The sequence below is a fragment of the Phocoena phocoena genome, chromosome 5 (genome assembly GCF_963924675.1).
Source record: "Phocoena phocoena chromosome 5, mPhoPho1.1, whole genome shotgun sequence".
Classification (NCBI taxonomy): domain Eukaryota; kingdom Metazoa; phylum Chordata; class Mammalia; order Artiodactyla; family Phocoenidae; genus Phocoena; species Phocoena phocoena.
In genome coordinates this window covers 137,437,498-137,461,005 of record NC_089223.1, presented here as the reverse complement: position 1 = coordinate 137,461,005, position 23,508 = coordinate 137,437,498, and the positions used below count along the sequence as shown (strand labels likewise).

Here is a 23,508-nt window from a genome sequence, read left to right as displayed (position 1 = left end):
AGTAATTCTTAAATTTTAGAATAGTTTTAGATTTACAGAACAATTACAAAGATAATATAGAGTGTTCCCATAAACTCCACATGCAGTTACCCAAATTATTAGCATCTTACATTACTGTGGTGCAATTTTCACAATTAATGACTCAATACTGGTATACTGTTAGCCTTAATTTTTATGTAATGTCCATTTTCTGTTCCAGAATCCCACATAGGATACCAGAAACTGCACTATGTTTCGTCGTCATGTCTTCTGAGGTTCCTTTTGGCCGTGACAGTCTCTCTTCTTTTTTTACTTAGAAATTCTCCAGAATTTCAGAAACTTCTGGGCATTGCTATGGAACTTTTTCTGCTGTGCAGTGATGACGCAGAGTCAGATGTCAGGATGGTGGCTGACGAGTGCCTCAACAAAGTCATAAAAGTAAGAGCCCTGTGGACGGTGTTCTACGAGCTGTGACCGTTGTAGCTAAGGGAAGAAACCACGACTTAGGGTCCTTTTGTTTTGAGTAGCAAAGTCCCTTAGGACGTCTGCACTGTTTCCATTTATGGTGTGTGGTTTGGAGGCTCTCCACGCTGGTTTGGAGCGTGCCGGCTGCACCTGCCCCATCAGAGGGAGTGGGTTTACCCTCGTGCCTGCGCAGGGCATAGGTCAGGGGTGGGCGCTGATGGGGGCCACCGGGTGCTCTTGGGGAAAGCATCACTTTGTTGAGAAACCGTGAGGCCTTGAAAGGCAGGGGGACAGGGAGTGGGATCCGCTTTTGGTGTCTTCGTCTCCTAAGACCTGGGTCAGGCAGTACTGTTTGCAGGTAAAGACGTGCCTTCTCTGGTAGCTGTGCTGGAGTTAGTGTGACGTGACTGGAGAGACAGGAGTTCCCAGAAAAGGTTGATGAAGCCAGAAAGCCAGAGCTACCTGGGTGGTAGGTGAGGTAAGGAGTGGGCGGGGGACACCTGTCCTCTTCGCTTACTGCTTCCCGGTGCAGAGTTAGTACCCAAGACCACTGTAGCTTTGATCCACTTTTCCCTTTTTTTGTTTTCTGCTGCCATTGAAGATAAAGTCTTTCTTCCATAATTCTTACGGTGTTGGAAAACAATCCTTGTTTTTCTCATTCTGCCATTCTCCTAGTTTGTATCCTCGACCACCCTGGGCACCTTCTTCCAGGTCACCTTTGAGTGTGTGAATGAGCCTTTTGAATTTTGTGTCTAAGCTTATATATTGTTCCCACCATAGGCTAACCGGTGCTGAGGAAGGTTCACTGGCATAGTTCTTGATGCTTTCTCCAAAAACGATTTCTTGATAATGGTTAAGGAGAAAATGTATCTTGTTCCCTTCTCTGCAGGGAAGCCCTGCTTATTGGATCTTCCCAGTTTTTCCTGATTTTTCCCTTACTGTTTGGAGTTCCACCCATGGAATTTAGATAAGGCCACATCTTTTCATTTTCCTTGAAGGCTCTCTTCCTAGTAATACTTACTTGGCCAGATGAGCCAAGAACTCCAGCCTAACATAGGCTAGTTGAATATTTCCCTCCTTATTAGGATCTTGAAAACCAAAACTGTTCTTTGGAGTCTCCCCAAGGGCTTTCTCTGGAGAGTGGTCACACTTTACATTGGCCAAGAAATTGTCCTTCATTTTTCTGTCATGGGTCCAGCTTCCTCGGAAAGACAGTCACCCTTTACTCCTGCCTTAAGGAGGTGGGGCACAGGGAGGTTCTGGAGTGAAGGAGGCCTGCGCTTGAATCTGGCCCCTGCTGCCCACTCGCTGAGCAGCTTCGGGAGCTGTACTTCATTCTGCGAGCCTGTCTCCTTAACCATAGAGGGAATTGGACACGGTTTTGTGGTGTGCGTGAGTGTGAGGATCAAGTGCAGTGACGTGTGTGAGGGGTTAGCGTTATCCTGCCTCTTGCTGGGCCTCGGAGTGGTAAGGGGTGCACTTACAGTGAGATTCCTGCTTCCTTAGCCAGAGAGGCTGAGGGGCACGCCAGAGCCCCACTGCTCCCCGCTTTCTGGCGTGTGGATCTGTGGGCCATGCTGTCTGTGCTCGGGTGCCAGCTTCCCTGCAGACACAAGATTCTGGCTTCTCCATTGGGAGTTGCCTGGTCTTCTCCCTCCACCTGCATTTCACGTCTCCACGCGCCCCCCCCCCCCCCATCCCCCCGCCCCCGCAGTGTTGCAGTGGCCACGGCCATTTGACCTTGTTCTCTGCCCGGCAGTGTGTGGGTACCACTCAGGTGTGATGGGTCCACAGCACGTTTGGAGGTGGACTTTTTCACTTACACTTGCTTTTCTCTAGGCCTCAACATCCTTGCTGCTGTTTTTAATTCCCACTGGCAGGACCAGGCTAGGCTTTTTCTGATATTTCAGTTCTTGAACTCTGATCCTTAGAATCAGGAAACCTAAAGAAGTCACCACAGGTTGCCTTGGTCATGACAAGAAGAGGTGAGGAGGGGAGAGAGGACAATATGGCCCCAAACAAACAAAGAAGGTGGTCATTTTACATGGAGGCACATGCTGCAGAGAGAGACCTGCTTCTGTAACTGCCGTCCAGCTAGCCTGGTGTGTGTGTTTGGGGGCTTGGGCCATGGCCTGGTCAGAGCTCTAGGTGCTGGCTTCTCTTCCTGGCCACCTCCCTACTGCCTTCCTATTTCCTCTGCCTTGTTTCTGGCCTCCCAGTGCAGAGGTTCCAACTTCTCATGTTGTGCCCCTGAGCGTAAGACGAGGTCAGTCTCTCAGAACCTCTTCTTTCTGCTTAAAGTCGGACATCCTGGGCTTTGGCTGTGCTCTGATGTCTGCTTCCTCAGATGCACAGGTCTTCAAGGCCAGCAGGCTGGGGGTGGGGTCAGGGTCTGGCTGATGTGCTCTCACGGTGGCAGAGGAAGGACAGGCTCGGGAGAACTTGGATGGCGTTAGGCCCGGGTGTCAGGGGTAGAGAGGAACACATGGATGGTCGCTTAGGAGTCAGGTCCTGGACTTGTGCCTTCTGTTTTTCAGAGTATCATTATCTGCTTAGGATGAGGACCCAAGAAAATGGGGCGTGCTCTGCTCTTCACTTGTGTAGCAAATGCACTGGGGATGTGCTTCAGCGGACAGCAGGCCCCCCAGATAATTCACAGTCTTGGGGAAGGGGAAGCAGCTTTGTGCAGGAATGGCTTAATGCGTGGTGTAAGTTCCGAGACATGCTGGCAACTCATCGTGGCGGTCAGGAAGTGGATGTGACTTCTGTCTGGCGAGGCAGAGGAGGCTTCCTGGAGGTGGTGGCTGTTAGGTGAGTGAGGAGATCAGGACCTTCTTAACCCCTGCAGACCCACCTAGGAGGGTGAACGTGTGTGCTAGCAGAGAATGGGAGGTGTTGAGGATCCATTCAAGGGGTTTGTACTTCATTTGGTAGAGGATGAAGAGGAAGAGCTCGGGAAGATCTTTAACCTGGTCAGAGGAGTGCTTTATTTAGAAAGAGTAGCCTGGGGACGCCGTGTAGCCTACCTTGGAGTGGAGAAAGACTGTGCACCCAGAATCCCTGCGAGAGGCTGAGTAACCCGGGGAGGAGCGATGGGGGCCTTGAACCAGGGCGGCCTGTGAGGCACAGGGGGCCGGGATAGGCTGGACTTGGCTGCTGTGTGTGTTCGCCTCAGTGTGAAGGTGGGGTCAGGAGCCGGGAGGGGTCAGATGGCACCTTCCCGTCACCCATGACTGTGAGGGCCCGTTCAGTGCTGTTCCAGGGGCTTGGGGTTTACGTTCCTCCTGTAATAAAATAGGTTTGATCTCAGTTTATAAAACATTTATAAAGTAAAACAGAACTTTGATATGCCTTCTGGTTTTATTGGCAAAGTAGTGCTTTAACATATGTTTGTCCATTTTGGTGTGCTCATTTAAGGAATTTCAGTACACACTGAAACAGCAGAATTAGGATTTTAAAATTTCTGAGGCATTATTTGGAACCTCCCAGAAAGTGACCCTGGTTTGATTCTCAAGCTTGCTGAACCTCCGTGAGTTTTACTAAGACCAGCTTGGTTTATAGACATCACATGCTGTACATCTTAGGAAAGGAGGAGGGATTTCCTATGGAGGCTTGGTTACGTCTTTCTGCTCTTCTTGTGGACGAGACATTGGCAATACTGTTTTGGAAGAGAGGGTTCCCATGGCTGAGAGCAGGGCACAGAAGTCTCTCCTTTCTGTCTTGAGAAGCCGCCTCCAACGTGGACTTTGTGTCACTGGCGGTGGTTGCCATCAACCATTCTTACTGGGTTGAAATTGGCTGTGTGGCCATTTTTTGGTTTGGCCCATAAGTGAGCAGAAGGGTCAAGAAATGGCTCTGAGGAGCCTATGGTTCCAGCAGGTTCGGAGCGTTGCTGCTCCCTGGGGAGCACCCGTGCATCACTGGTGGACCAGACCTTTGGAAAGGACTTGGGCTTCTGCGTGGAGAGGAGTATTCCCACGCCAGAGCTAGGGGCTCTGATCTGGGATGTCCACCCACCGCCCTGCTGGCCCTGCAGACTCCAGGGCATTGCTAATGTTGGATCGTCCAACAGAATATGCTTTAATTGAATGTAAGAGCTTTAGAATGAGTTTGAACTAGCTACCATTTAATTTTGATACTGTGTGGTATTTGATTGTAATGAAAGTTAAATTTTTTCCTTCCATTTTTAAAATTAAAGTGAATGACCTGTATCTAGTCTGTTTGGTAACTTCCTGCATACATATGCTTCTTTCTTAAAGAATAGGTTCTTAGTTTAGTTGCTATTATATTCTACTTTGCCCCCACATTGAAATTTTAGCTGCCTTTTAGCTTTCTTTAGAATTGCTAGTAGAATGTGTCTTCCGTGAACAAATCTCTTGTATTTTGTTGTAGGCTTTGATGGATTCTAATCTTCCGAGGTTACAGTTGGAACTCTATAAGGAAATTAAGAAGGTAGGCTTTTGTTTTCCATCATTGAAAAAGGGCTGCTGATTCACTGCATTGAGCAGTGTATGTGACATTTTATCTCTTATTTGATAAGGAAATAAATGCTGTTTGGTAAAGTAGACTTTATTGTTTTACTTTTCTTCAAAAGGTTGCTCCTCATTATTTATTAGATGGGATGGGAACTAAGATGGTAGTTTTAAAAAATATCTTTAAATTGCATCCCATTAGACCATAACATTTCAAAAGTAGTTACACATTTAAATGGCCTTTTCTCTAAAAATAGAAATTAGCAATGAAAAAATGCTTTTGTTTATTTGAAGTCCTCTTGGTGACTCGTGTCTGCGACTCTTAAATGTAACACGCTGCTTCTTAAATCCCTCAGAACGGCGCTCCTCGGAGCCTGCGCGCTGCCCTGTGGAGGTTTGCCGAGCTGGCTCACCTCGTTCGGCCTCAGAAATGCAGGTAAAGTGGACACTCTGGGTTATTACTATTATTATTATTTTGGGTGGGGGGCCAGCTGCGGTGGATTCTTGCCATCTTGGCTCAAATGTCATTTCTCTAAAGGTCTTCCCTGTCCACTCTGTCTGAAGCTGCCCACCTCTGCCTCTCCAGCTGCAGTACAGGTTGTCCTGATCCTTTTCCTGCGTAAAACTTAACGGCTCTCAGGAATACTGTCGCACACTTCATCAGCGTGCTTGTTCGTTTTCTATCCCACCCTCCCCCGAGAGCTGTAGGAGATGTACGTCCCAGGACAGTGGGGGCATCCCTGTCTGGTCCCTGCTGCAGCCCAACACTGATAACAGCGTCTGCACGTGGTACTTGCTGAAAAGATACTTGCCAGGTGGTTGAAGGTTGAGTACTACCTCATTGTTGCTTACTCTAGGGATTATAGAAAACTATGCCTTTGTCTATTATGTGGGTTAAAAATATGAGTGTTAAACTGTGAATAAAGTTTTGACTGATTGAACCAGTTGTATCTTAATGGATTGAAAAACAAAAGAAGGGCCACAGTTTTCAACTCCTTCCTTCTCTCCTTCACTGGCAAGACGTGCTGACATCCATGGAGCCCTTGGCTCTGTCCCCGAGGAACTGGTGGAGTGGCAGAAACCCCCTCTTTTAATATGAAACAGTGATCTGTTCCACTGAGCCTGACTGTAATAAGAGTCTTACGTGATTGCACACATACAGTCACTAAGGAAATTTCTTTTTATATAACCTTTTTCTTTTACTCTCCTTGTTTTGAAAACTTTGTTATATTTCTGAAGCAACACATCCCCAGTTCTCCACATAGAAGCCAAAGTGACCTTAAAAAACTATGATTGGGTCATGTCATTCCTTTACTTAAACTCTTTACTCATTTCCCAGAGCTGTTCAGATAAATCCAGACTCCTTACCAAGGCCCAGGGAGATCTGGCCCCCAGTGGCCCCCGTCACCTCAGACACTCCGTTGACTCATTGGCCTGACTTCTTTGAAAAGTTGGGCATGTCTTCCTTCTGATGTCTGGTTTGTTTTCCCTTGGGTCATCTTAGAAGGGCCCGCCTCCCTCCCTGTACAGTCCCAGGGGTACATCTGCTTGCTGCCCGTCTCTGCCACTAGAGGATGCCGCCGTCGCCACCAGGTGCTCGTCCTGTGGCTTCGGCTTATCTGTCCTGTGACTGCTGCTCTCCAGTCCTGCGTGGTTTGCTACTTCTCTGTAGAGGGCCAGGCTTCTCTCTAAGGCCTTATTCAGGTCAATGCTTAGAAAAAATTTTGTAATGCTCCCTTTTCAAGAAAGCTTTATTCTTATTTCTTAATTTATTTTTTAAATGGTGTTTTCTTATATTATCTGTGATTTTCTCATTTAAAATCTGGTTATTTTAATAACTATTATAATTTATTGCAAAGAATTTTTAAAACAAGCTTTTGAGAGTCATGTGTGTGACTAGAGGAGAAACGAAGGATGAGAGCCTCCCAGCATTTGGGCTTCATCTGCCTTTAGTCTTCTAGCAGAGATTTGTTTACCTTCCAGGAAGGACTCTTTTGCACGTAAAAACTGGTTTTTCCCTAACAGACGCTGAACTAATCGCTTATGTTTCTCATTAAGGTAGGCCCTGGAAGAGTAATTAGTGTCCCTCTCACATGTGCAGGCCTTACTTGGTAAACCTTTTGCCTTGCCTGACGCGCACCAGCAAGAGACCCGAGGAGTCTGTCCAGGAGACCTTGGCTGCAGCTGTCCCTAAGATTATGGCTTCTTTTGGCAATTTTGCAAACGACAATGAAATTAAGGTATGATTGCTGCCTCGAGTCACAAGCGTGGGAGTTGGGCTTTTGCACAGGCAGGCATTTGAGAGTACTTCTCGAGTTAGGCTGTGCTTCATAATTTAGATTAAAACCTTTTTGAGCTCTTTGGAGGCACACTGAGAGTTTCTTTCCACTTCTGCTTTCTTACTGTGGGGTGAAAAGAGGAATAGGGAGATGGTTTATAGATGCAAAATCAAAAGGCATTTTGCCAGAGCAGACTGGTTTCGGGGTATAAGATTGACTGCTTAGCCTGGCTGAAGAAGGGCCACTGTCCCTGGACTGCAGGCAGGAGAAAGCTCACCGATGATGCCTTGTGCGTACGAGTGCCCCGCGGCCGTTGGGAACCACTTCCTGTTTGTTTTTGCCCCAACCAGCAACCTTCAAACCCTCTTTAGTGTTTTGTCTATAATGTCCAGAAATCATGACCCTGTCACATGGTCTGAGGATTACAGATTCTTGACTTCATCCTTTTAGTGGGTCAGTCCTGTGTTAGTGTTTTTCTTGGTATTTCCCTCCACATTTCTAAATAACTTGCTTATACTGCTGGTTTTGCATTTTTTTATTTTTTACAATGGAAAAGATGAATTCAACTCTAACCCTTCTTCCCTCTTTTTACTACAGTTATATCAGTATTCAGTGTGTACATTATTATGCCTAAGTAAATAGTCACAGCTAGTTATGTTCTGTGCCGTGGTTATGTTTCTGTGTATAACTCCTTGGTATTTCTGGAGTCAGTAATTGCCTCTTTTTCATTTGCTTATTATTCCTTGGCAATTTCCGTCTTCTCACACCTCCCACCAGCGCTGTGTGTCTCAGTTCAGCTGTGCACATGATGGGTAGTTTCCTGGACCCGTTTCCTCCACTGGGGTCGTCCTGGGCTCTGCAGCTGCTGCTCCAGCCTGGTCAGGGTGCCCCTTAGGTCTGTCGCACGGTCATGTCTCGGCTCCCCTGTCCGATGCCTGATTCCTGCCTGCCATGTCTTTGTCTCTGTAGGCTTACTCCTGGAGAGGGGGCTTCCTGAGAAAGGCTGACTGGCAAGTAAATCGTTTGAGATTCTGCATTAGTGAAAATGCCTTGATTTCTCCCTCACGCTTGGCTGGGCGTAGAGTTCTGGGGTGGAAATCGTCTTCCCTTAGGAATGTACAGGCTTTGCCCCTTTGTCTCATAGTCTCCAGCGGGGCATCCGAGAAGTCGAATGACCTGATCTCTTAGCCTCTGAATGTGTCCTTCTCTAGAAGGTTTTTGCTGTTTTGTGTAGGGGGCAGTGCTGGGTGCTTGATAGACCTTTTAATTTGGAACGCTCTAGCCTTCAGTTCTGGGAGTTGTCCTTATACTTCCCTGACAATTTCCCCCCTTTATTTTCTCTGTGCTGTCTTTCTGAAATTTGTTAGTTAGCTGTTGGTCCTGGACTGATGCGCATTTGTACTCTTTTGTTTCTATTTTCCATGTCTGTTTTCTGTACTTTTCTAGGAGATGTCCACCTCAGACTCTTCTCTGGAATTTGTTCCTGCTGTGGTATTAATTTCTAAGAGCTTTCTCGTGTTCAGAATGGTCATGTTTTCTGGCACCCTCTTCTTGTTTCATGAATACACTGTCTTATCTTTCTGAGGATACTGATTATAGTTTCTTGACAACTTCCTTTGACCTCCATGTTGTGTGTTTCTTCACACTTCCTCTGTTCTATTTCCTGTCTTTCTCTTTTATGTCAGCAGTTGTCCGCATAGATTTGAGTAAGCCCCTAAAAAGCTTATTGGAAGCAAGTGTGTGGCAAGCTTTGTCCCCTGGTGACTTCCTCAGGTAATGGGTAGTGAACCTGCTTTTCCACTGTAAGTCTTTAAATGTCAGTGTCAGTAAGTCTTTTCCTCTTGGGCCAGTCAATATCTCTAAAGAAAAATCCCTCATTCTCCTGCTTGGAGGCATCAGCCCAGCTGCATTTGTCCTGGGACCCTTGGATGGAAGGGTGCTAACAGTCTCACTGGTGAGAATGCAGACTTCTTCTTAATTTCTGTTTTCTGTCTGTGCCTCGTGCCTGTCCTCAGCTGTGGCAGCATCTCTGGGGATTCCCTGTCTCTGCGGGAGACGGGGAAGTGAAGACCACATCCTGGGCTGCCTGGGTGGGAGAGGGGCTTGGCAGTTTCCCCAAGGAGCTGTTAGATGAGCAGCTGTTTCGTCCCCACATCCACGCCACTTTCAGATGTCTCTGGTACTCCTAAGCCTGAGCTTTTCTTGGATTTCTGTGGCTTGAGTGAGCTTGCCTTTGGTTGGTGGCTTTCAGTCGTTCTCCCCAGCTCCCAAAAAGGCTTGCGTGGGAACTTCTGCCTGAGAGCTGCAAATCAGTCCATTACCACTTGTTTACTTTCTAGCTTCCAGAAATTTGCTAATGCCTCTAGTCTGCCCTTGTCCCTGTTCTGTTCTTTTTGTCCTTGTAAGTTTAAGCTTTTTAAACCTTGTACATGTGATTCTGGTGGGGTGTCTGGGAAGTAGAGGTTCACGTGTCCAGTACAGCATGTTTGATCAGAAGTTTCCTAACAGGAGCCCTGCGGTGTTATTCTCAGGGTTGCCTGTTAAATATTGAGACTCCCGAGCCTTTTATTTGACTGGTGTATAATGTACATACAAGAAGCGTGTAAATCATACATGTACTGCTTGATGAGTGGCCACAAAGCGAATCTGCCCTCACGGCCGCTGCCTAGGTCTGGACATATGGAGTATTACCAGCACCCGGGAGCCTCCGCCCCCTCTCCCTGTCACTACTCCCTCCTTCCTCCACAGGGCTGATCACTGACCTGGCTTCTAATGCCAGAGGGTCTGTTTTTAAAATGTAAATATGTAGGACCATGCAGTATGTATTCCTTTCGTCTGGTTTCTTTTGCTCAGCACTAAGCTCGTGAGATTCTCCCATGTCACCGCGTGTGTCACTAGATCCTGCGGTTTTCCGGAGCCGTGTAGCGCTCCCTTGGATGGATGTGCCCCAGCTCATCATTTTACTGCAGCTGGACCTTGGGTCGTTGGTAGTATTGGCTGTCGCAAGCGTTGCTGATGTGCCTGTCCTTGTACGTGTCTCTTGGAGCACAGGTTGTGATAGCTAGAAACGGAGATTGTGGGGTGTGTATATGCCACCTTCGGTAGATGCCTCCAAGCAGCTTTTCTCAGTGGCTGCACGAGCTGACGCCTCATGAGCGGTGTGTGCGAATTCCAGCAGCTCCCTGGCCTCGCAGAATTGGAATTTTGGTCATTTTAAGTTTAGCCGTCTGCTGAGTGTGTTCTGGAGTCACAGTTTGGTTTGATTTCCATTTCCACTCCCTAAGTCCTCTGACCCTGAAGTGGAATGAAGTACTCTTAAATATATGTCCTGCCTACGTTTAGAGAAGTGGAGCTATCTGCCCTGTAGTCTAGCGCACTTCCTCCGCTTATGAGAAGAGCTTTTAAGGATGGTCTAGGTAACCTCTGGCCAGCAGTCTGCTACAGGGCATTCTCGGGATTGTGGGACTTAGACCCAAGGAATCGCCCTCGAGCTCTCGTTCCATTTTACTATTATTCCAAACTTTAAGTTCACCATGGGCTGACTCTTCATAGTAATATTTAGCTTTCATTCTGCTTAGAAGTTTGGACTAATATAGGATGATTCTTTATTTACCGTTTCAGTGATGTGTGTGTGTGTGTGTGTGTTCTCACTCAAAGGAGTTCTTTAAAATGTATCTTTCCTTGAAGCTAAAAAAGTTTGTCAGAGATAAGTTGACTGGTTTCTCCGGGTATTGTCTCTGGGGAGAAACTGGAGGCCACAATCCACTAGGGGTGTCCTGTGGCTGGGGGTCTGGTCCTCCACCTCTCTGGTTCCAGAGGTCTAATCTGTGAATTCACTGAGCGTTGATGAGCCTCTAAGAACCAGTTTATGCCAACACGCAGTTAGGGAGAAGCTTGTTTAAGTCAGATGCCAGGCTGTTAATTGGCTGCTCCTTTGCCGATGGTTAGACTCCCCGGTAGGGCCCCAGTGGTGTCCCTGACTTGCCCAGCGAGGCTCCGTACACGCCCAGCAGTAGCTGGGCCAAATCATTGCTCAGAGCATAGCTTAGAATGATAGGAAGTAGACGTTCTTAAGTAACATAGTCACCAAACTCCTGCAGCTGGATGGTCACCCCCTTTCATTCTTTGGATATTTTTGTGAAGACTTAAACGGTCATCGTTAGCAATATAGCACCCCTAGAATTATAGCACCCCTCCTTTGGGTTTTCTTGGAGGCACGGTAACAAGTCTTACTCTCTGGTTTCTTAGGACGATAGCTGTGAGGAGTGTGTGGTCTCAGCTCAGTTACGCTGCATACGTTTTCCAGACCTGGGACTGTCTCTTGGTGGCATTAGCAGCACATTTACAAGCCGTTGTTTAGGCTGGGACCTTGCTGTGATTGGCTAGCACTTTTCTCCTGGACTTCATTATTTACTGTGTGTGTTTTTTTTTTTTTTTTTTGCGGTACGCGGGCCTCTCGCTGTTGTGGCCTCTCCCGTTGCGGATCACAGGCTCAGCGGCCATGGCTCACGGGCCCAGCTGCCCCGCGGCATGTGGGATTCTCCTGTCCCGGACCGGGGCATGAACCCGTGTCCCCTGCATCGGCAGGCGGACTCTCAACCACTGCGCCACCAGGGAAGCCCTGCATTTATTTTACATAGTGTTATTCACTGACTGTGGCCCCAACTCTTGTGGGGACACCTTTTCTAGAAGTGAAGGCTTTCACTCTCGTGTAGGGACGTAGATGCTGAGCAAGTCCCTACTCAGTTTATAAGGAAATAAATCGACTACATATTTGCAAACTGCTCTGAAATATCCCAGATTTGGTGTGCTTCCTTTCAGTTCTAGGAAGGTCTCAAATTGTTAGTACTTTATTCTCTGCAAGAATTTGGAGCAAGTTATGCTTTTTGAAATACATGGTGGTTTCTTTTTCTTTTTTTTTAAAAAATAAATTTATTTTATTTTATTTATCTTTGGCTGTGTTGGGTCTTTGTTGCTGCGTGCGGGCTTTCTCTAGTTGCAGCGAGCAGGGCCTACTCTTTGTTGCGGTGTGCGGGCTTCTCATTGCAGTGGCTTCTCTTGTTATGGAGCACGGGCTTTAGGCACGCAGGCTTCAGTAGTTGTGGCTCACAGGCTCAGTAGTTGTGGCTCATTGGCTCTAGAGCGCAGGCTCAGTAGTTGTGGTGCATGGGCTTAGTTGCTCCGCGGCACGTGGGATTTTTCCGGACCGGGGCTCGAACCCGTGTCCCCTGCATTGGCAGGCGGATTCTTAACCACTGCACCAGGGGAGCCCATGATGAGTTTCACAGGAGCTTCGTCTTCTGTCTGCTTGGACTTTGCTTCCACAGGTTCTGTTGAAGGCTTTCATAGCGAATCTGAAGTGCAGCTCTCCTACCGTGCGGCGGACAGCGGCTGGCTCGGCGGTGAGCATCTGCCAGCACTCCAGGAGGACGCAGTACTTTTACAGCTGGCTGCTCAGTGTGCTCTTAGGTAAGGCGCAGGCCTGTTAGTGAGTCTCCCCGTGGGGGGTGGTCACTAGGGTTTACTTGAGACAGGCCTGTGAAATTCTTTCAAATCAGGCAGCCCCTCGGCTTCTGGACCGGGCCCTTTAGCCCTGGCCGGCTGGTAAATGTGAACGAGCCCCCGTGGGTCTGGGTGAGGGTTCCGAGAAGGCTCCTCCCCCTCGGTGCAGCAGTGCGGATGCGGCCGGGCCCTCGGACAGCTGGCGGGGCGGTGGGCGGGAGCCTTCCCGGCCTGGCCCTCTGGCAGCACACCGCACCACCTCTGCGGAGACCCCGAGTGCAGGGAGTCCCCGCGGCCGGAAACTGAGGCCCAGGTCCCTGTGAGGGTCCTCTCTGGAGGGGTGTAGGCCCGGTGAAGGCTTCTCCTCTACTGGGGGCAACTGTGGAAATCCGTGCTGGCAGGTGCTGCCGGGAGCACGCGGATGGACAGTCGACGTGAAAGAGCTGCGTGGCTTTCAGAGGCAGTGAAACTCACTCACTGCAGGGCCTCGCTGAGCTGAGGCTTTAAATGTTGCCCTTTAGAGCCACTCCTGGATTTTGGCCGCTACCGTGATGTTTGTGCCGTCTGTTTCCCTCCCGGCCAGCCTCATGATACGGTTCTGCTTTGGATCTCTTCCTGTGAACAAAGGAAGCCACGAGTCTCCCAGCAGCGAATCTGATGTGACAGAATCTTGTTGCTGCCTTTGTAGGTTTGCTGGTTCCCGTGGAGGAGGAACGCTCCGCCCTTCTGATTCTCGGAGTGCTGCTCACTTTGAGGTATTTGGTGCCCTTGCTGCAGCAGCAGGTCAAGGACACGAGCCTGAAAGGCAGCTTTGGGGTGACGCGGAAAGAGATGGAGGTCTCCCCCTCGACGGAGCAGCTTGTCCAGGTGGGCGCCCCGCGCTTTACTCTAGTGCTTGTGCCCACGTGACCCACGTTCGGAGACTCGGCTAATTTGGAAGAGAAGTGGCAGAGCCGAGGCTTAAGAGCGTGCACTCTGGAGCCAGACCCCGTGGTTCAGATCCTAGGTCATGACCCCGGCTCCTCCACCTGTGTGTGGTAGTGATGTCAGATAAAAATGAAGGCGTCCCTTTACAAGGTCACCGAGGGTACTGTTTACGTGGACCTGCTCGAAGCAAACCCCAACCATCGTATTATTTTACTGCAACTATTTCATATGTGTCCCTATAGATGAGGACTCTTTTTTTAAAATTTTAATGACGATGCCCTTGTCATACCTAAAAAAAAGAACACTTTCTTAACATCAAATACCCACGTATCCCCAGTCAGTTTGTTCTTCTGCTCTTTGGAATCAGTACCCAAATAAGATTGGTTGATAAGGATTGTGATTCTCTTTGATCTGATGGTTGCCTTCTATCCCTATTTTTCCCTTAGAGTTCATTTTTTGAAGAAACAGATTGTCCTGTGGAACTCCTGGCAATCTGATTTTTTATTAATTGACTCTCCGTTGTATAAATTAACATGTTTCTTTGTTGTCTGTATTTCCTGTAAACCAATAACTGGAGCTAGAGACTTGTCAGATTTGGTGCATATTTTATAATATATGTAATATCTGAGTTCGGTAGTACCTGTACAATATTTTAAAATAAATATTATTGGAGTTGCATGCTCAGAACTTTTTTCTGATTTTTTTTTTTTAAAAAAAGGCTGCTTAGTCAAAAGTTTGGAGACCATTGGTCTAGTGGGGGAAGCAAGCAAACAGTCACTAAATAGCAAGGCGGGGGGTGTAGGGTACTGTAGAGTACATGGCGGGGGGCAGGGGGTGTGCATGACCAAGGTCAGGGAGGCATGCTGGGCAGGCTGTTACGAGCTGATGCTTTTGGGTGAGTAGGGTTTGAGCAGACACAGGGAGCTGGGAGAAGAGAGTTTTATAGACAGAAGCTACAGCCTTTGCCAGGTCCACTGAGTGAGAGAGTGAGAGTGTGCGGGTGAGGGTGAGCTGGATCCTGTAAAGGTCTCCAGGCTTTCTCACAGGTCAGTAGGGGTGCTGGGGGAAGATGCGGCTAGAGGGGTATTGAAAACTGTGTTAAACTAAGAGAGCAGTAATCCTGGGAGGATGGAGTGAAGGGGTATGGGATGTGGTGCTTAATTAATTACAGATTTTCTTAATAGTTAATGTTTCTTCAACATGGTTAAACAACATGGTACCTTGTTGCATTAGCAAGCTAGATAAGATTGTCTCTAAAACATATCTAATCTATTTTCTTTTGACTATTGGCCATTTTGAATTAAATTATTTTGATTAAGAAGTTCAACTCAGCTAATGTAATAATAGTTTGGCTAGCTGTATTTAAATAGAATTTAAAATAATCCTGAGCCTGGCTAAACTGTTAAGCAAGTGTGGGCAAAATATAGATACTTTTAGATATGTAAGAATTCGGTTTGCTTTTCATGTGCACTTACTTTTTTCATGTATGCTTTTTGAAAAAATTATTTGAAGATGTATTCCAGCAAAATGAGAAATAGATAACAAAAAAAGAGGAAGTCCTGAAATCCAAGAAACAAAGCACCTAACCCAGGAATGTGTTAGAAGCAATTCTGAGATGACTGGTACTGTGTGCCATTCAGATTAGACACAGGGAGTCCAAGGAGCTCCCTGTGACCAATGTTATGATTAAGTGCTGGGAAAAAGGGAAGGCATGTGTGTATGTTAAAAGGAGGGGAAAACCAGGAAAATTTATAAAAGTAAGTTATCCAATTATGAAACAAATTAAAATGTTGAATACTTTTAAGCAAGTAAGAGATTATGATAAAAGAGAATCCATTTAACGGTTGTCCTTGGGACATTCTCTTTCAAATGACACAGGACTAGTAATAATGAAATACTTCTTTCTTTTTGGGTCCAGTCACATTAATAGGATTTGCAGTGAAGGATGTTAATGTACACGTGATGGGACACATACTGATTTTTTTTTATTGGAGTGTAATTGCTTTACAGTGTTGTGTTAGTGTCTGCTGTACAACGAAGTGAATCAGCTGTACGTATACCTATATCCCCGCCCTCTGGGACCTCCCCCTCTCCCCCATCCCCCCCATCTAGGTCATCACAGAGCCCCGAGCTGAGCTCCCTGTGCTATACCGCAGGTTCCCACTAGCTACCTGTTTTACACATGGTAGCGTACTTACGTCAGTCGTAATCTCCCAATTCATCCCACCCTCCCCTTCCTGCCCACCGTGTGCACACGTCTGTGCTCTACGTCTGCGTCTCTATTCCTGCCCTGCAGATAGGTTCATCTGTACCATTTTTCTAGATTCCACATACATGCGTTAATATGCAATATGTGTTTTTCTCTTTCTGACTGACTTCGCTCTGTATGACAGATGCTCAACATCTAGGCAGAGCACGTGCGATTTTAAAAGTTACATCGTACTAAATAAATGTAACCCTTAATATAAAAGCACTCAGGTTGCTAACAGAATTTGGGAGGAGGCAGATGAGGTGAGGGAGTGTGAGTGCCCATTTCCCCCATTTACATAGTAAGAAGTCAAGAGATTCTTTGCTCAGAGCAGATGGCTCAGGAATCGCGGTGTAAAGCTGATTACCTAGAGCAGGGCTCATGGGCCAACTACTCAACTCCAGCACCGTAGCAGGAAAGCAGCCACAGACAGTACACACACAGCCATGCTCCAGTAAAACTATGTGCAAAAACAGATGGAGGGCCACATTTGCCTGTGGACCGTGGTTTGCAGATCTGTGACCTAGAGTTACGGAGGTAACCGTCAGAGGAACTAAAAACAAGCCAGTCAGAGTAGCCACCTTTGAGACTTTTACTTTTTATTCTATAAACCACTATACTGTCTTTTTAAAAAACATATATATGACTTTTATGGTATTAAAGGTAAGGCTGCCCAACTTGGCAAATAAAAATAGGGGGTACCAGTTATTTGAATTTCAGATAAATCATCAGTAATCTTGTGGTGTAAGTATGCCTGAAATTGCACGGGACACAGTTACACTACAAAATAATTTGTTTATCTGAAATTCAGGTTTGGCTGGGAACTCTGTATATTATCTGGCACCTCTAATTAAAGGGAAAAAGGAGAAATACACTATGTTCATATAATGTGATATAGTATTAAAAGCACTAATGAAGTTTAGTGCCTTTAAAAGCTTTGGAAACCCTTTCTCAGTGGCACTCATGACAGTACTTCTTGCTTATTAAGTGTGTGTTCGAGTAGCTGTGCGCTCCGTGTATTTGGGGCTTTACTCTCCTTTACTAGTCACCCGTTGAGGGAGCTGGAGCTCTTCACTAGCATGCTTCTGCTTTTGTGGAAGTGCTGTATTTACTTTTAAGGAATTAATGTAACAGTGAAAAAAATGCTGGGACTTTAGAAAACAGCATGGAAGCTATGATCACACTGGTAGAAGGGATAGAGAAGTTTTTAGAGGTGAAATTAAGGCACAAATTTCCCCAACGTAAGACAAAACAAAAACCTGAAACCTAGGACACATTTTAAAAACCATGGGAGTGACACTGGTGTTTCTGTTTCTAGGTGTACGAATTGACCTTGCATTATACTCAGCACCAAGACCACAATGTTGTGACTGGGGCGCTGGAACTCCTGCAGCAGCTCCTCAGAACCCCTCCACCTGAGCTCCTGCGAGTGCTGACCACGGCGGGCGGCATCGGGCAGCTCACTGCCGCCAAGGCTGAGCCCGGTTGCCGAAGTCGTAGCGGAAGTATCGTGGAGCTTATAGGTAAGGCGTTAGGAAGGTCCACCCTGCAGTGTTACTGGCCCCTCTCCTGACCCTTGCTCCGACGCTGTGCTGAGCAACGGACAGCTCAGTTCCTTAGGAGACTTGCGATGCAGGTGTCGTCCTTATTGTGTAGACGGGGCAGGGCTGAGGTGGGAAGGCTAGGTGGCAGGGTGAGGCCAGCACGTGAAACCCGCCTCCTGCATCTGACTCGGCTGCCTCTGCGTGGCATTTCATCTGTCGTGAACTGGAAGCACTCGGGAAGGGATTTCCAGACGCTGTGTCCCTTTGCCAAAGGTGGGCTCTTCAAGTCTTCCTGGAATTCTGGACTCCTTTTCTGCCCTCTGGGCCCTTTTTGCTGTCGCGCCTGATTCTAGAAAACCCCTTCTGTTCCTCGTCTCGTGGCACCTCCTCCGCCCCATCTCTGCGCTTCTTCCCCATGCTCTTGGGCACTGGGCCCTAATCCCGCCGCCGGATGCTGTGCAGACCCACCAGTCTAACGTGGAGCTGCCCCTGGGGAGCTGGAAGAGATGGGTCCCTGAGTCCAGCCTCTAGAACTGGGTCTGGCTCAGCGGCAGAGGCTTCTTTCTGCAGCCTTTGCTGACTGCACTGAGTAGGCGTGGTGCATGGGGTCCGTTTAGTGCAGTGTGGGTGCGGTGTGGCCTTTACCCACAGCATCTGCAGACCAGGGAAGGTTGGCGGGAAGTCTGAATGCTGCCTCATTTGAACACAAGTGTTTGCCTGAACCATGAGTGGAAAATGTTGATCTGCCTGTCCACTGTCCTTTGTACTGAACAATCCTTTTCTCTGTGGAATGCATGCCTTACAAATAATTGCTGGAAATACTAATTTCTAATGAAAATTTGTATTTAATTATTAGTTGACCAAATAATCCGAGATTTCTAATGTTTTTAGTTTGACTTTTTAAATGCACTTTGAGCTCTTTTGCATTTTAGAACTGTATATTTGAGTGTTAATATAATTTTCACGTTGAAATTAAAATTGTAACATGTAGTTTTCACGTTACAGTATGGTAGTTAAGCACCACCTGTAGAAATATGTTCACATATTTTCTAGTTTTAAAGTTGAATCAAGCTTAAAGATTTTCTAATTCCTTCTGGATTTTAGCAGCTTGTTACCTTACTTTCATCTGTCATTTTCTGTGATTTACAGCTGGAGGGGGTTCTTCATGCAGCCCTGTCCTTTCAAGGAAACAAAAAGGTGATTATTTCAGAAATGATTCTTATTTTCAACCTTACTGCTTTTTCCGTATTTCTGTAATGTAATTTGGCTATGCCTATAACTCTTCTCAATAGGGTGATTATATGTATAAATGTTGCTGGAATCTGATAACCAGGCCTGAATAGTCCTGTAGGATGGCTTTTTAAAGAATAAATAATTAATTAATTTATGGCTGCATTGGGTCTTCGTTGCTGTGCGTGGGCTTTCTTTAGTTGCGGCGAGTGGGGGCTACTCTTTGTTGCAGCAAGCGGGCTTCTCATTGCAGTGGATTCTTTTGTTGCTGAGCACAGGCTCTAGGCGCGCGGGCTTCAGTAGTTGTGGCTCGCGGGCTCTAGAGCGCAGGCTCAGTAGTTGTGGCGCACGGGCTTCGTTGCTCTGCGTCATGCGGGATCTTCCCGGACCAGGGCTTGAACGCGTGTCCTCTGCATTAGCAGGTGGATTCTTAACCACTGTGCCACCAGGGAAGTCCCTAGGATGGGTTTTAAAAGTTGCTTGTGTAACAGAATTGGTTTGTCATATATTTCCTTTTTTTTTTTTTTGGTTGTACCACGTGGCTTATGGGATTTTAGTTCCCTGACCAGGGATTAAACCCGGGGCCCCGGCAATGAGAGCACCGTATCCTAACCACTGGACCACCACAGAATTCCCTGTCATAAATTTCTAATGCTTTAGGCCAGAGGTCAGCAAATGTTTTCTGTAAAGGGCCAGGTGGTACACATTTTAGCCTGTGGTCCTTACTGTCTCTTTTGCAATGATTCAACTCTGTCCTGTGGCAGGAAGGCAGCCATAGACAATACTAAGCTAATGGGTGCAACTTCATTCCAGTACAACTTTATTTTACAGAACTGGGTGAGCTGGAGTTTGCCTTTTCCTGCTTTAGGGAATGTTATATTTATAAAGGTAACTCATCTTCCCAGTGAATTTTGTTTAGTATTAGGAATAACGTTTGGTTAATCATTTGGTGAATTTGGGCCTGGTTGTCATTTTTCAGACATATTTAGCTTCGTACATACCTAAGTTTCTGATACAGTTTGTTTATTTTTATTTAATCGAAGTGTGTCTGACATGGTCTGATAGCTTTGGTACACGTCATCACTTATAGCACCAATTATGTTCTGTTCCAGTCTAGATTTCCATAGGAAAGAATTGCTGTTATTTTCTATTTTGAAATCCTAAAAGACTTATACCGTTTTTGTGTTTTTTTTGAGGTATAATTGACATATAACAACTAATCTTTTACATACAACATACTAATCTTTTTTGTGTGTCATGAGTTGAGTATTTAATTGAGAGCCTGATGCCTAATATTATTTGTAGTATTGAATGGTATCTTAACAGGAATAATATGCTAGCCTTAACTGGATTAAGTAAGCATTTCCTAGAAGTACTTAGAATTAATAATATTTGGGCCATCATAGTGTGGGATACTTAGTCAAGTTTGAGATTTTGGTGAAAACACTGAGATTGCTTGAAGACTGAAAGGGTGTCAGGAAAAGCTAGCCTTTCTATTCTTGGACTAGGAAGAGATTTTCAGACATGAGACTAGATTTCTCCGGCACTTGCCTTGTTTGTTTCTCGGTCACTTTTTCTTATGGTGATAAGATGACTCGTTGACTGGTAGAGATGTATTTTGTTTTCTTGAGGCTAGGACATATGATTTGTCCTCAATCTCTTTTTTGTTTTTCAAGTGTTTTGTTGTTGTTGTGTTTATTTAGAGCTGCAGTTTTCACAGTTTCCTGTCATAGCTGCAGAATTCTTTTTTTCAAGTGAAATCTGCCAGTACATAGGAGAGAGAAAAACAGAGTTGTTGTTGTTGAATGTAAGGGTGAGGGCTGCGGGTTGTGGCCTGGCATCTTGGCAGCAGCCTGGCCCTTGCCCACTCTTCGGGAGAACTCCTTGGAACAGATTTGCAAACTACTGTTTCCAAAGACAGAGACTGATTTCATTAACTCTGAATTCACAGGTTGGAATGTTATTTGCTTTCTCAAGGTAAATCACTTGTTCTGTAATAAAGGACCCTGTTATTTAGTAGACAAGCGAAGTTGCTGTGTTAGTTTCATCTAGATTTTGAGTTTCCTTTGCTTTTTTCTGGGGTGGGGGGAGGGTTTTAATGTCACATCAGTGTAGATTTGTGGAAGTTATCACCCCTATGACTTAATCTTTGAAGAGCAGTGAAATCAGAAATTGGAACTTACCAGTAATTATATTGATAGTGTTGTTTAATGACATTTATATGTAATATAACCAAAATGATTTAATGATCCCAGTTAAATCATGTTAAGACCTTTGTTTTCTCTTTTTCTTGTTAATATAATTTAGAAACCATGAACTGTGAAATGTATTTTTAGGATTTTGCAAAAGATGAAATATTATTCCATCCTCACAGATCATAACAGTACCTGAGTACTGATTATCAATGATAGAAATCTAGCAGATTAAAAGATAATAAAATAAAAGTGACTTTTAGCTATAAAAGTTTTATATATAAGTTTTGATGTGCCATTGGAGATATGACATGAATATTCCAAAGGCTAATAGAATTGGTTCTAGCCATAACTTACCATTTTTAAGATTAAATAAACAGTAATATAAATTATTTAACATTAACACTAGTCTAAGTCAATAAATATTAATTATTAAAGTACTTTGTAGTACAGATTGAGAATCGTTGCTTTTAATTCTTTTTCCATATAGGTTTATTGACTTTAATAGTACTCTAAGTATGATATCTCTGCATTTTTTGTGTTTCACCCTCTAGAGGTATAAAGGAACTTATATATAATGATGGACTGAGAGCAGGAATTAAATATACTTACGATATTCCTCTTGGAATGTACATTTATTTGATTTTCAAAGTTCGTCCTTTTAGCAAGCTTAAAAGGACTCTCGCTACGTCATTTCCTAGGGAAAGTGCTCTTTGGAGAAGCAGCAGCCTTGGAGGATGACTCTGAGTCAAGGTCAGACGACAGCAGCCCCACCTTTGCAGGTAGCTCTCTCGGAGTGGCCGTGGTGTCCTCCTTGCTCTCCCCTGCTGCGCCCACCTCCTCCCCTCCCCTGCACCTCCATGGATCTTGCTCCTGGGAGGCAGCAGTGAAGCCAGCTTGCTCAAATGGTGGATGATTCAGGAGTCTTTTATAGTGTTCACTTTGAAATGTGTGTGTTTTCTTGCATCAAGTGTTTGCTGTTTTCCCTGGTTTAAGCCGTTTTAAAATTAGGTTTGTACTCCCTGAGTATACGTCTTTTTGAGAAGAGGATGGTGGGTAAAGTGTCTCATGAATTGCATGGGTTGTGAGGGGGAAAATGGGATTAAAAATTGTCTGAGGCTCTGAACCAGGAAGAAATAGAAAATATGAATAGACCGATTATCAGTATTGAAATTGAATCAGTAATTTAAAAACTCCCAACAAACAAAAGTCCAGGACCAGATGGCTTCACAGGTGAATTCTACCAAACATTTAGAGAAGAGTTAACACCTATCCTTGTGAAACTATTCCAAAAAATGCAGAGGAAGGAACACTTCTAAACTCATTCTATGAGGCCACTGTCACCTTGATACTGAAACCAGACAAAGATACCACAAAAAAAGAAAATTACAGGCCAATATCATTGACGAACATAGATGTAGTCAAATAGGATTTATCCCAGGGATGCAAGGATTTTTCAGTCTCCACAAATCAGTCAATGTGATAGACCACATCAACAAACTGAAGAATAAAAACCATATGATGATCTCAATAGATGTAGAAAAAGCTTTTGAAAAAATTCAATATCCATTTATGATAAAAACTCCAGAAAGTGGGCATAGAGGGAACATACCTCAACATAATAAGGGCTATATATGACAAACGCACAGCTAACGTCATACTCAATGGTGAAAAGTTGAAAGCATTCTGTCTAAGATCAGGAACAAGACAAGGATGCCCAGTCTCGCCACTTTTATGCAACATAGTTTTGGAAGTCCTAACCACAGCAATCAGAGAAGAAAAAGAAATAAAAAGAATCCAAGTTGGAAAGGAAGAAGTAAAACTGTCAGTGTTTGCAGATGATACTATACATAAAAAATCCTAAAGATGCCACCGGAAAACTACAAGAGCTCATCAATGAGTTTGGTAAAGTTGCAGGATACAAAATTAATATACAAAATTAATATACACTAACAATAAAATGTCAGAAAGAGAAATTAAGGAAACAATCCCATTTAGCTTCTCATCAAAAAAAGAAAAACAAAAACCTAGGAATAAACCTACCTAAGGAGGCAAAAGACCTGTACTCCAAAAACTATAAGACACTGATGAAAGAAATTGAAGACAACATAAACAGATGGAAAGATATACTGTGATCTTGGATTGGAAGAATCAATATTGTTTAAATGACCATACCCCCAAGGCAATCTACAGATTCATTGCAATCCCTATCAAATTACCAGTGGCATTTTTCACAGAACTGGAACAAAAAATTTTTTAAATTTGTATGGAAACACAAAAGACCCTGAATAGTCAAAAAACAATCTTGAAAAAGAAGAATGGAGCTGGAAGAATCACTCCCTGACTTCAGACTCTACTACAAAGCTACACTAATTAAAACAGTATGGTACTGGCACAAAAACAGACACATAGATCAGTGCAACAGGATAGAAAGCCCAGAAATAAACCCACACACTTATGGTCAATTAATCTACAACATATGAGGCAAGACTATACAATGGAGGAAAGACAGTCTCTTCAATAAAGTGGTGCTGGGAACACTAGACAGCTAGATGTAAAAGAATGAAATTAGAACATTCTCTAAACCATATACGAAAATAAACTAAAAATGGATTGAAGACCTAAATGTAAGAGCAGATACTATAAAACTCCTAGAGGAAAACATAGGCA

General features: G+C 45.1%; 1 protein-coding gene across 1 annotated transcript in view; it reads left to right on the top strand.

Annotated features, from left to right (window-relative positions):
* HTT (huntingtin) overlaps window positions 1-23,508 on the top strand; it is a 136,142-nt gene that overhangs the window by 20,793 nt on the left and 91,841 nt on the right. The window contains exons 3-11 of the mRNA XM_065877465.1: window positions 297-417; window positions 4,837-4,896; window positions 5,273-5,352; window positions 7,018-7,156; window positions 12,523-12,664; window positions 13,386-13,564; window positions 17,191-17,395; window positions 18,566-18,613; window positions 21,540-21,620. Coding sequence (XP_065733537.1) covers window positions 297-417; window positions 4,837-4,896; window positions 5,273-5,352; window positions 7,018-7,156; window positions 12,523-12,664; window positions 13,386-13,564; window positions 17,191-17,395; window positions 18,566-18,613; window positions 21,540-21,620 — 1,055 coding nt within the window. The remainder of the gene's footprint in view (window positions 1-296; window positions 418-4,836; window positions 4,897-5,272; window positions 5,353-7,017; window positions 7,157-12,522; window positions 12,665-13,385; window positions 13,565-17,190; window positions 17,396-18,565; window positions 18,614-21,539; window positions 21,621-23,508) is intronic.